Consider the following 13,764-nt stretch of genomic DNA (forward strand, 5'->3'; position numbering starts at 1 on the left):
GTATCCCCACCCAGCCCTTTATATTTTTATTTTTGAGACTGGGTCTCACTAAATTGCAGAGAGCCTCTCTAAATTGCTAAGTTTGAGCTGTTCTCAAACTTTCAATCCTCCTGCCTCATCTTCCTAAGTTGCTGGATTGCAGGCATGCACCACAGCACCTGGCTCTATTAATGATTTTTTTTTGTCTGGTTATTTTTTTGTGAATTGTAATCCATGTTCATTATGGAACTATTAAACAGTGTGTTGTTAAGCCTGCATTGAATATTTTTTCTCCCTTGTCTTCACTGTTTCAGGTACCAGCCATCACATTAACTGCTAATATTATTTGGTTTCCTGATAATTTTCTTATCCAGAAAATACCAGCAGCTGCCAAACTTCTAGACAGAAAAAGTCTTCAAGCCATTAAAATACACAGGGATACTTTCTTACAGCAGAAAGCTCAATCACTTACCAAGTAAGTTTCATAAGCAGTCATAATGAAAATATGTACATGTTTTATTTTGAAAGCATTTGAATTATAAGATCAAGGGTACTTATTCATTACCAGATAAGTTTGGGCCATCTCCAGGGATTTATTTTCTAGAAACTTTAAAAAAAATTTTTGTAGGCTAAAAGTCTGCTTAAAGTGTATGCAGTTTGTTCATAGATACACTTTTTTTAATCAACTATATTAATTTTTTTCTAATGTGAAATCTTATTCATTTTCAGCATCAAACCCAGAGCTGTTTAACACTGAGCTACATCCCCAGTCATTTTTATTTGATTTTGAAATAGGGTCTTAATTGCTTAGGGCCTTGCTAAGTTTCTGAGGCTAGCCTCACAAACTTGAGTCCCTTCTATCTCAGCCTCCTGAGTAACTGTGACTGTAGGCATGCGCCGTCACGCCCAACAGTGTATGTCTTTTGATGACATCAGAAAACTGGGGTGTTCATGATGATATTTGGAGGAGATGACTTTAACTTGATGCTCTTCTTTTTGTTTGTCTTTTTATTTACTTACCTGTATTTCTGTTTATTTAGTTTGCAGTACTAGGGATTAAGCTCAGGACTTTGCACATGCTAGACAAGTGTTCTACCACTGAACTGTTTCCCCAAGTCATTTTATTTTGAGACTAGATCTCACTAAGTTGCTGAGGTTGGCTTTTAACTTCAGAACTTTGGATCCTCCTGCCTCAGCCTCCTGAGGGGGTAGCAGGGATTGTAGACGTGTGCTAAGGTGCCCAGCTTATTTTTATTTTTTATGAAAGTAATGTGTGCATTTATTTAAAAAGTCAAAAAGTGCTAAAGCTTAAAGAGAAAGATAATTGTTTTAAGCCCAGTTCTTCCCTGCACCTTAGCCCTCTTTCTAAAAGAACACTTTTAACTCTTCTTCAGACATTTTCATCTTTATTTTTTGTTTATCTCTAATTGGGTAAATTTTCATGCAGATAACAAAAATAATATAGAGACATGTTTCCATCACCAGCATCAGAAATTAATTTATAGCACAGTTACATGAGAATACCGTGAAAATCACATGTCAAGTTGGGTGAAGATTTTAAGTGAAACAGCATGAGACTCTACTATTGACTTTGTTGTGTAAATGTAATTTATCTGTGATATGATAAAAGGCATAGCAGGGATTCTTAACCACTTTCTGTTGATCCTGGTAATCAAGGTGAAATTGGATCTCTGCTTTACAATGGGGGAAGGAAAAATATTTCTGAAATATAGGAGATCCCCAAAGTATCTCTTAGGATCCACATATCTCATGATTAAAGTCAATGGAAAATAACATTTCAGGTAGGTCTACTCATGGCAGAGATACCAGAGCTCTATTATACTCCTAAAACATGGAAGAGGGATGAAGACAAAGGTTTGGCTATAAAAAGGTGAATTTAATGTGAGATGGAGAGACAGGAATTGGGTTTAGTAGCAGTAAGTTAAAAAAAATGTGGGTAATTAAGTTCTTAAAAACTCAGTATTCTTTTGTAGTGAGATGCAGTTGTTTAAAATGCCAGTGTATCCTTGGATTACATAAATAAACATAGTTCCCAGGTCGTGGACCTATCTGGGAATTCGTTTTTTCGAATTCTTATTGGTTAGATCATAACTGGTGTTTGGATGTACCACTTTTTACAAGGGCCAAAACTCCAGCTGGATAAAGCTGATCATGATGGCAGAGGGTCTGGGACCTGTGCCTTCTCTATTTAAGGCCATGAAGAGTCTTTCTGTAGTTTGTCCTTTAAAAGAGAAATCTGAAGAATTGATGGGTAAGTTTCTTTTCTGAGGGTCATTCAGATTGAAGGGGGAACAGATTTGATCTCTCTGGCTCCAGAAGATTAAATTGAAAGTGGAAGGTGGAGATAACGGATAGTAATAACATTTTAGAGTTTTTTACTATGTAGCTGACATTGCACCAGAGGGTTTACACACTTTGTCTCATGTGAACTCTGTAACAATCTTCTTAGGTGAGAAATAGTAAAAGTAAACCTGAAGTTTATGGAGTGCTCACTGTAAGCCAGTTATTATTTCAGGAACTTCTCATGTATTTTTTCTTTTACTTACCAGAAAAGCCCATGAACTAGATATTCATGTTATTGCCATTATGTAGATTAGAAAGCCTAGGTGCAGAGAGATTAAATTTCCCCAAATTTAATGAAGGCGGCAGAGACAGGAAGTTCAGGTGCTAGAGCCCAAACTATTAACTGCTATTCTGAAGTTTTTTATCCTATTTTTAGAAGGAAAATTAAGCTTAGAGAAAGGAGGTTTGCCAGGCACACACTTAAGTACACACTAGAGTGGTAATTCACACTGGTGTCAGTCCTGTTGTAGGGCAGGTAGAGTTGTGCAGATTGCTCTGAGATAGTGCACCCTGCTTCACCAGAGCTGTGTGTACAGTGTAGATGACCATCAGCCCACCAGGCAGTAGGAGGTGAGTCTTAGTAGGTGGAGATAGAAGTTCACTTTCAAACACCCCTTACATGCAAATTTTGTTTCTAAATTCTTTTGATTCCAAAGATATATATAATCATAGAGTTTCCAAGAACTAAAGGGGGTAGTTATCTTTTTCATTCTCTTTGCAATTCTGCTAGTGAAACCTGAAATTCACCTCACTAAAGTGAAACTCAGGAGAGGGGAGATGCAATCAGCATGAGCTTTATCCTGACATTTTAAAGCAAGTTGAGGAGTAATACAGCTATCTGAAGGTTGGGCTCAGTGTTATGTAAGTTTAAGAGGAAGCCGTGCGGGAGTTTTCCAGCTCCCACGCTATATGCTAGATCCCAAGTTGTCCGTGCCCCAGCCACCTCCTTCACTGGGGTTGAAAGCCTGTGGTCATTACATTTTGCTTTTCATTCACAACTATTTTGACCCTAGAAAATAACTGCCTTTAGGGGATAGAGGTCTAAATCCTTATGTCACTCCCAGGTTGACATACAGTGTTGCTGACATTGCTTAGTGCTTTTTATTGGGACAGGAGGTTTTTTTGTTTTTGTTTTTTCTTTTCTTCTTAGTGTTTTTCCTGTTTATTCTTTGAAAAGAAGCTGATCATCTGATGAGACTCTGGGGCATTTTTATGCTCTTTGTTAAACCTGAAGCAGTTTCAAGATCTGGCATCTGAATGTGAGAGTGATGGGCAAAACTAACATGAACCTCTGCTTTGTAGTCAGTCTGATCTAAGGCTGACAATGCTTTTTACTAGGTATTGCGCTTTGCATAATTTATTGATCTAGTTGCCCTCAGGGAATGCTACATAGTCGAGTCTCTTTTTCTGATCCTTGCTCATGATTCTTCTTTTTATTTTTTCATATGAAATTACCAATATTCTGCCATTTTTGACCAATAAAATTAGCAGTTTTTCACATACTCCACATAATGTAATGAAACTCTTATACTCCCATTCAATTTTAACATAGCTCTTACGAATTTCACTGGAATTATCTTACACTTTTTATTTACCCTATACATTTGTCTGCATGACTCTTTCTACAACTCCTGTTCATAGTATTCTAGTGCGTCTCCTTCCAGATCCTTGCACTACCAAACAAGGCAGCCACCCAGACTGTAAGTCCACCTTTATTCTCACGTGGGACACTTCATTCATCACACTCCCTGGACCATCAGATGCACCATCCCCACAGCTCTTACTACTGGGAGAAGTTCTTTCATCACTTCCTTCAAGGTCTCCCTGAGTTGTGCTCTTGACTCTTTTGGCCATCATAGGTGCCTTCTGAAAATTGGAAGTGCTGCTCTAAGACCTTGTTTTTTCACTGTTCCATACTTTTTTTTTTTTTTTTTTTTTTGCGGTGCTGGGGATTGAACCCAGGGCCCTGTACTTGCAAGGCAAGCGCTTTACCAACTGAGCTATCTCCCCAGCCCTGTTCCATACTTTTAAATCAATGTTTAATAATATATTTCCAGCACCATTGGAAACAAAGCCAAAACTGACTGTTGGTGTCTTTTATCTAATGGAATCATGGCTCTGCAGAATCTGTTTTTTCTCAGAGTTTATGCTAGGGGTTGCTTTATACCCCTAAAACACATTGCAGATTTTGATGTAATCCATTTTCAGACTTAGTTCTTGAGGTTGACAGATTGCCTGTCAATGTGGCTGCCAGCCTCATTGTGGGATTCTACCCTTAGTCTAGTGAGTATCTTCAGTCTTCTGCCCCAAAGAGCTATCCTTTAGCTAATTCTGACTGGCAATAGTCAGATATTTCTTTACACTATCTGAAGAAGTTTTTTAAAAAAAGAATTGGTGTTGTTGGATTGCATAAAAAGGAATTGTCCATTTTTTGCTTGTAGTTTTTTAAAGAGGAAAAAAGGAAAACTTAAACAGCTGTGGGTGTTAAAAGTTCCCATATATGTGAGATTGTCTTAGATACATTGGCAGAGTGATTTAATGTTTGTAATCATTCTGAATAGTAGAATTACCCTTACTGATTGTTTTCAGAATGCAGCAGCTTCCTGGATTTGGGCTTGAATATTGGTGTGGATGCTTACTAGTTGTCTGATCTTGGCACATTGCTCCTGGGTGATAGTTTCCTGTTCTATAAGGTGGAGATCTTAGCACCTCCCTCATAAGGCCATTATGAGGACTGAGTATGTGAATTCTGTAAGTGCTTAGAATAGTGACTGGTAGAAAGCATCCCTTAACTGTGAGCTGTTAAATTGAGATTCTTACCACTGCCATTGTTCCTTTCTGGTTCAAGCTGTCATTCTCTTATCCTGCATTATTCCAGTAACTTCCTAGGTGGTTTTCCTAGGAAAACCATTGTCCTCTCTACAGTTAGTCAGACAAAGTGATACTGATCCTCTTTTAGTTAGATCAGGTCACTCTGATCAGACCATCTGGTGGCTTCCCATGTCTCTCAGTTGAAGTTCCTTCTTCCCACAAGGCCTTCTAGTCTCTTCCCCACCCTTGAGCCCCCACCCCTGTACTTCTCTGTTCTCTTTCCCGCTCACTGTGCTCTAGTCATACTGATTTTTTGCTATTACCTAAACATTGCCAGACACATTTCTAAATGTCTTAGGACATTTGCACTTGTCACTCACTTTCCTTAAATTCTGTTCTTATATATTTTGCCTTGATTACTCATTCATCTTTTTTCAAGCTTGGCATGAAGTCAGTGAGCCTACTTTGAACACTCTTTAAAATTGTACCCCTGTCCCAGATCCTACCCCTTTCCCTGCATTTTTTCTCATAGGATGTATTATCTAACATCTTTGAGTTATTTTAAGATTTTAATTTTTGATTTCTTGATTATATAACTCTAGAATATAAGCTTCACAGAGGTAGGGATTTGCATCTGTGTTTTTCTCAATAGTAGAAATAATGCCTCACCTGTACTGGCACTTAGGAAATATTTGTTGAATAAGTAAATTGTATCTATATCTATCTATCTTTTGAAATGGCTGCTGTAAGGAAAAATTTTATTCCAGCAACATGATAAAATCAAAGTAAATTTCTTTCCTGTGCTTAGTAACACCCATATTTTCCTTTATTAGAGATGTACAGTCTTACTACGTCTTTGTGAGCTCATGGATGATGAAAATGGAATCTATTTTATCTAAAGAGCAGAGGATGGATAAATTTGCCGAAGACCTCACCAATAGATGTAATATTTTTATACAGGTAGTTGCATTTTCTTTCTTAGAATATTTGGGGGTAAATTTCTTTCTTAATTTATAGAAATTACACTTAGAAAAAACTGGGAAAGGATAAGGGTGTATTTTTAACAATTTGTGTTAAAAACAAATTGTTTTAGTTGTCTGGATAAGTATGCCTTATTAATTTGGATTTCCTAATACCCAAAACTCTGTGTTCCTTTTAAAGCATGTCTTTTTAACTGTAGCTCATAAATTTTAGTTTTGTATTTTCATTATCAGTTGAAAATATTTTAAAATTTTAATTGGGATGTAGATCTGTGGGTTTTTAAATGATATTTCTTAATTTACAAATATGTGAGGATTTCCTAGTTATCTTTTTTTTCTGATTTGTAGAAATATTCAGATTATTTGTTTCAAAATTTGTAAAGGCCTAGTTTTTGCTCAGCATTCATAAACATTTCATGTGTACTTGGAAAGAATGTAAAATTTACACTTGTCAGTTGCAGTGTTCTGTACACGACAAAAGGGTTATGTTTATAAATGATTTTGTCTGCGTATTCTATTAGTTACTGAGAGAGTTGGTCAGAATCGCCTACCATTGTTGTGAATTTGTTATTTAGTTGTGTAGTTCCCTCAGTTTTTGTTGTCTGTTTGGAGAATGTAATAAAGTTTAGAATTGTTACATCTTCTTATAGAACTGGACTTTTTATCATTAAGAAATGTGTGTTTGTCAACTGGGGATGTAACTCAGTGGTAGGGCATGTGTGAGGCCTTGGGTTAGATCCCCAGCACCCTATCCCCGCAAAAAATACATGTTTATCTTTAATAATGCTTTTTGTCATGGGTCTCTTATGTGTAATATTGACATAGCTATAGCGGTTTTCTGTTAATGTCTGCATGGTATATTTTTCTTGATCTTATACTCAGACTTTTTGACTCCTTATGTATGTCTCCTGTAAGTAACATATTTTTTTTCCCCAAACTGATAATCTTTGTTTTTCATTGTACCATTTTTAATGTATGTCACTATTGATAAATATATATTTAAAACTATCACTCAACTAGTTGTTTTCTATTTGTCTACCTTTCGTTCTATTTCCCTTTTCCTTCCTTGTGAATTATTTTTATCATTTTATTTCTCCATTTATCTAATAGCTTATTATTCTGTATTTTACTGTTCTTTTAAGATTATTCTGGAGATTTAAAGTGCATCATTTTCTCACTCAGCTGTCATATAACTTACTAGTTTTACCACTTTCCAGATAGTGTAATGGTTTTAAACTACTTGAATTCTGTTTATTCCCCTCTCACCTTTTGTATTGCTCTTGGTAACTTTGATTCACTTTATATTTCAAATATCAAAAGCATTATTGCTGTTCTTTTTGTAGTCAGTGTTCATCTAGATTCACACTGCCATATGCTTTCTGTTGCTTTTCATCCTTCCTACTTTTCTTTTTCTCCTCTTCTGTCTTCCTCCCTCCTTCCCTCCCTCCCTCCCTTCCTTCCTTCCTTCCTTCCTTCCTTCCGGTACCAGGCCACTGAGCCACATCCCCAGCCCTATTTTGTATTTTATTTAAGGCAGGGTGACTTTTATCCTTCTGCTTGTGGAATACCTGCTAGTAATTCATTTGACATGCATTTCTTTTGATGAATCGGCACAGTTTTTGGTCTGCATATGTTTTCATTTCAGTAGTTTTGCTGTGTTAGAATTATGGGTTGGCTGGGTTTTTTCATCTAGCTTTTAAAGGTGTCATTGTCTTTTGGCTTGCCTTGTTTTTGTTAAGTTAGCTACTGATTTTGTTGCTTTTAAAATATAACATCTTTGTTTAATTACTTGCAAGATTTAGATTTTGGATTTTAGCAATATTATTGTGATGCTCCTAAGTGTGTGTGTATGTACTGCTTGGGATATGTATTGCTTCTTGAATTTGTGGGAAATTCTAGTCACTCCTCACTACTGCTTCTGTTCTTTTCTCTTTCTGTTCTTTTTCTCTATATCTAATCTGCTGTTTAGGATACATTTGGAACCCAGCCTAGCACAGTTAGTCTAGGACACTTGGCAGCCTGGATCACATCAACCCAGTCATGGATTGAGATGATTTGAAGGGATTCAAACTTCTGATGGCTAGTTTTTTTCCAATTCACCCTTAATTGGGGGAGGAGGCAGGTAATCAATCATTTAGAGTCCACAGAGCCTGGGTGGTTTAACAGAACTCTGCCCCCTTCTTGAAGGCCTGCTTTTATTCCTCTTCCTGGAGACATTGTTGAAAAGTGTGCTGTGCTTCTGTCTTTAACAGAATTCTCTAAGGCAGATGTTCTAAGAGAGAGCAGCCCTACATACTGGCTCACTTCTTTGGGTTTCTGTCTTCTCCTAGGTCTTGGCCTCCTATTTTCTTACTTTCTTGCTAGCTCTTTGAGGCCTTCCAAGAGATTTCAGAACTATTTTGCTCATCTTTTCTAGTTCTCAATGAGAAAGGTGATTCATATTATTTATTTTGTCATTAACATTAAGGTCACAGACTCCTCTCTCCCCATTTAGATTTTAAAGTACGTCCTTCCTGTGTAGCCAGTTCACAGATTTCACAGATTAATGATGAATGGAGTGAGGTGGGCCCAGGTGTTCTGTATTTCAAGCCCCCTATTTTAAAAAAAGGGAAATCTTCTTTTCTGCCTGCCATAGTGTGGCAGGAGATCAGTCTCTCTCTCTTCTTGACAGATAAGATAAGGATGAATAGATATCTCCTTCCCTGTTCCTTTGTTTCTGCTTTGTGACTTTTCCCAGTGTGGCACTAGGGCAGGGTTATTGTGAGGACTGTAGCTGACAAGGTAAGGCTTGCAAGTGGGCCCCATGCTTTGGTCTTAATACCACTTTTCTTACACTACTTTCTCTTTGATTTTCCTCATTCTCTTAATTTAGCATGTCTCTTCACCACAGAGTGAGTAGTGGATCAGATAAACCCACTTCTCACCCTGTGTTGTGTATCATTCCTTAAGTGGAGCCATGGTGACTGCTTCCAGAGAACTTTCTTATGAGTGGTGGGGCAGGAGAAAAAGTTTGACAAACACTGGTGTAGAGCTTGTCTTCCTTGCATCTATCCCCAATTCCATAGTTGGTTCATCTCTAAACTATATGTGTATATTTTTGGGACCTGTCCAAGCCCAAAGAATTGCTATCCTTATCTTTGTGTTTCTGGGTGTCTCCTTTGGGTTTAAAGGAAAACATATTGAGCTGGGTGTGGTGGCACACACCTGTAATCTCAGTGACTTGGGACCCTAAGGCAGCAGGATTGCAAGTTCAAGGCTAGCCTCAGCAACTTTGTGAGACCCTATTTCAAAGTGAAAAATAAAAAGGGCTGGAGAAGTGGCTCAGAGATTAAGTGCTCCTGGCTTCAATCCCTGGTACAAAAAAAAAAAAAAATTGAGAGTTAACATCCTTTTTTTCCTGTTTTCTTATTCATTCTTTCCCTGCATTTAATAGAATTAATTTTTTTTAAACCTTAAAAACACCTGTACTTCCTTCATGAATTGAAGGGGAGGAGGCAGTCTCTTCCTATTGAGCTGGAAGGAAAAAAGGCCTGATTAGCAGAGAAAGGATAGCAGGTGGACTGTGGGGGGTGGTCAGGGGATTGGTCTAGGGAAAGAGGAAAGGCGAAAGTGGCTTGGGGCTCAGTAGTTTGCATGTCTGCCTTGGTCAGAAAGTAAATCTCTCATTTTTTCAATTTCTTGCTCCTTAGAGTCTTCAGTTCTTGCCCTAAATGGCAACAAATAGGAGTCTTTATTCTCTTTCCTTGGCAGGAAAGATAAGGAAGGGTAGATACCTCCCTGACATCCAAACTATTTCTCTGAGGTTTTTATTTTTTATTTTTTTAAGGAAAGATTTAAAAACTGATTATACACTATAGTTTCAATAGTACTAATCTTCTGGTTTGTGGTAGTCTAAACTTTTAAGGGCTGCTTTAAACTTAATGTTGTCCCTGAAAAAAAGAGTATTTCAAAATTTTAAGAACTGGCTTTAAAAGGAACTTTAAAACATTAGTTATTGGCAAATTGGGGACTAACTGCTATTACATAGAGAATTAAGTCTTGAAGAAATGAAATCTTTTCTTATGGTCATACTCAATGTTTTATTTTCTTTCACAGGGCTTCTTATATGCATATAGTATTAGTACTATTATTAAAACCACGATGAATCTCTACATGTCCATGCAAAAGCCAATGACCAAAACCTCAGTTAAGGCATTATGCAGGCTTGTCGAACTTCTTAAGGTAGGTCTTAAGTTATTTTACCTTGCCATCATGATTGAAAAATGACCCAGACTTAAAATAGACTGATCTTGTAACATTTGAATTTTTGTTTACATGAGAACAAAAACTTGTGAGAAAGTGTACTTACCTCTCAATTAAAAGAAATTTCTGAATATTGTGAATGTTAATTACAGATGCTTCTTGACTTAGGATGGAGTCATATACTGTTAACCATATAACAGTCTAGTCCACCTTGATATACCTGATATACTTACATTAGCCTACAGACAGGCAAAATCGTCTAACTCAAAGCCTTTTATAATGAAGTGTTGATTCATCTCATGTAGTTTATTGAATAGTATACTGAAAGTGAAAAGCAGAACAGTTTTATGGTTATGTAGGCTTATGTCATAAAGTAGAAAAATTGAAGATTGAGGACTGCCTATATATTTAACCTTTATCGAAGGTTAAGATAGCAAGAAAGGAATAATGTTTTAGTAGTATTCAGGTTTAGTTATGGAAATTTTAAAAGCATGTTAAATGAGTTTAAAAAAACACTTATTACATTATCCATTATTTTTTATTTGTATATCCATTATTTTATAACATTCACATGCATGTGAGATTAGTTAATATGAAGTTTTTTTATATTTAGAAAAAGTGCTATAATCTTGTGCTTTGAATATAGAGGTGATCATATGAATTCAAAATTATAGTACTTGTGGAAACATAAAATGTTTCTTAGCATTCACTATAAATAAAAAATAAAACTTTTGGGAAGGAGAGCCCAATTTATTTATATAAAAATTGAAATTAAGATGTATTGGTAAATTTCTAATAGTGGATGTCCGATTTGTTTAGGAAATAAAGATTTTCTTTTTTGAGATTGTGCCTTTGGATTTTCAATCTTTTTTTTTTTTTTTTAAGATATATTACCTGTTTTCTATTTATGTTTTTTAAATGAAATAAAAATACAGATGTGAGTATATATAACATTTAAGTGTAGTTAAAAAAAAATAGTATCCCACTTAAGAATTAGAGTGCTGCCAGTGTTTTCAAAGCCTCCTGTGTGTCTGTCCTGGATTGCATCTCAACCTGGCCTCTCAGAGGAATTCAGTGTTCTGAATTCTGTGCTTATTCCCTTGTTTATCTATTTAGTTTACCACAATTGGATGAATCCATGACTCATTTATAGTTACATATGACTGTGAAATTTATGTTTATGTTTATGAAATTTATGTGAAATTTATATACATTTCTTGATTTGTCTTTTTTACTCAACATTTTGTATTAGAATATGTTGGGATGAGCAGCTGTAGTACACTGCTTTCCATTGCTGGTGGCTTGCCTCTGGGTGGATTTCAGGGTGGTTTCCAGTTCTTGCTATTATAAACTGAGCTGCTGTTCTCATGTTTCTTGGTATACTCATGCAGGAGTTTTTCTAATGTAGTATATACTTATGGGTGGGTTGCTGGGTTGTATGTTATATATGTGTTCAACTTTAAGATGATGACAAATTGTTTTCCCAAATAATAATGTCATTTTATATACCTCCCATGTATATTAGACTTCCTGTTATTCTCTACCTGGACAGTCCTGATGTAGATTATCATCAGAAATGCTTGGGACCAGCAGTTTTAGTCTTGATTTTTTTGCTTGTTTATTTTTAGAATATTTGCATATGTGCAATGAGGTATCTTAGGAATGAGATCCAAGTCTAAACATGAAATTCATTTAGGGTTTCATATATACCTTATGTAAATATCCAGGAGGTAACTTCATACAATGTTTTTTGTGTGCCTACTTTTTGACCATGACTCTTCACATGAGGTCAGAAATTTTCCATTTGTGGTGTCCTGTCAGTGCTCAGAAAGTTTTGGTTTTGGATCATTTCAAATTTCTGATTTTTAGTTTAGGAATGCTTAATCTATATTATCAGGCTTCAGGTGTTTTTGTTTGTTTTAGAAATTAGTGGGTATAATTGGTTTGGTTATGATTTTTAATGTTCAGCCCCTATTAATGATGGTAAATATTTGTTCGATTATTTATTGTTACTTCTTTTGAGAAAAATGTGTTCATGTCTTTTTTTCAGTTTTCAATTGGATTATATGCCTTTAAAAATCATTCTTTTGGAGTCTGTGTACATACTGAACACTAATTTTTTATACTTGGCAGATCCTCTTTTCATACTTTGGCTTACCTTTAGCTTTATTTCTTTGACAAACAGAAGTTTATAATTTTAATATAGCTGAATTTTCTAATTTTTTATGTTGATACTTTTATATTTCATTTACAAATTCCTTCTCTTGCCTGAGGTCAAAAAGATATTCTTCTGTAATTTTGCTTGAAAGTTTTAAGTTGATCTTCACAAAATTACTTTTGATTTTTAAGGCCATAGAGCATATGTTCTACAGGAGAAGCATGGTTGTGGCTGATTCAGTTTCACATATAACACAGCACCTTCAACATCAGGCTCTTAATTCTATTTCTGTAGCCAAGGTATGCAAATTATTATATATACAGCATAATTGTTAACTTTTTTTTTTTTTTAGTCCTGTTGTTTTACATGTTTTCTAGCTTAACTTATTTATTCCATTCTTTCCAACATAACATTCTTGGTCATCTATCTCCATGGTGTTTTATGAATTTTATTTAGAATTATCAGTGTTATCTACTCTGAAATTGCAGCATTTAATACATATACTTTTATTAAAACTGACATTGTATGTACTTTTGAAATCGATGCATCATATTGTAGAGGTGATTTCTTATTAGTATGCAAAATTCAAGCATTTTTTAGAAGTGATTTGTCATTAAATTTATATGGAAAATTTAAAGTATGCCCAATACATTTGTTAGTCCCGTCAGTGCTAAGACAAAGTTACAGAAGTAAAGTTACAAAACATTATATAACAAGCTCAGTGGGAATGGTGTTTATGTTCTCTTAAACTGAATCATGGAAAAGATAAAAAGTTTTTCTTCTGAAACTCTAGTCATTATGTCAGAAGCAAAATTAATAGTTTTCTGTTTTGTCTTTAAGAAAAGAGTAATTTCTGACAAAAAATATAGCGAACAGCGTCTTGATGTGCTCTCTGCTCTAGTTTTGGCTGAAAATACTCTAAATGGACCAAGCACAAAGCAGCGGCGACTTATCATTTCTTTGGCACTAAGTGTTGGCACACAAATGGTAAATGTATTGCTGTTATTTATGGAATAAACATAAGGTCTGAGATTTCACAGTTCCTTTGTTATTGATCTAAGAAACCTGTCTTTACTTTGATTGTATCTTCTATGCCTTTTCCCTGTTTTCTGATAGAAAACATTTAAAGATGAAGAACTGTTTCCACTTCAAGTGGTCATGAAAAAGCTGGATCTTATCAGTGAACTTAGAGAACGGTAAGCAGGACCGGTGTATATAATAATACTCAAA

The 13,764-nt window shown here is 35.5% G+C and overlaps 1 protein-coding gene across 3 annotated transcripts in view; it reads left to right on the forward strand.

Moving 5' to 3' along the window:
- The window catches only part of WASHC4 (WASH complex subunit 4), a 54,484-nt gene that overhangs the window by 16,308 nt on the left and 24,412 nt on the right, over positions 1 to 13,764 (forward strand). For all 3 annotated transcript variants that reach the window (XM_079142891.1, XM_079142892.1, XM_079142893.1), the window contains 6 exons: positions 294 to 454; positions 5,988 to 6,114; positions 10,230 to 10,355; positions 12,726 to 12,833; positions 13,375 to 13,521; positions 13,651 to 13,730. In XM_079142891.1, coding sequence (XP_078999017.1) covers positions 294 to 454; positions 5,988 to 6,114; positions 10,230 to 10,355; positions 12,726 to 12,833; positions 13,375 to 13,521; positions 13,651 to 13,730 — 749 coding nt within the window. The remainder of the gene's footprint in view (positions 1 to 293; positions 455 to 5,987; positions 6,115 to 10,229; positions 10,356 to 12,725; positions 12,834 to 13,374; positions 13,522 to 13,650; positions 13,731 to 13,764) is intronic.

Source organism: Sciurus vulgaris (assembly GCF_902686455.1).
Source record: "Sciurus vulgaris genome assembly, chromosome: 5".
NCBI lineage: Eukaryota > Metazoa > Chordata > Mammalia > Rodentia > Sciuridae > Sciurus > Sciurus vulgaris.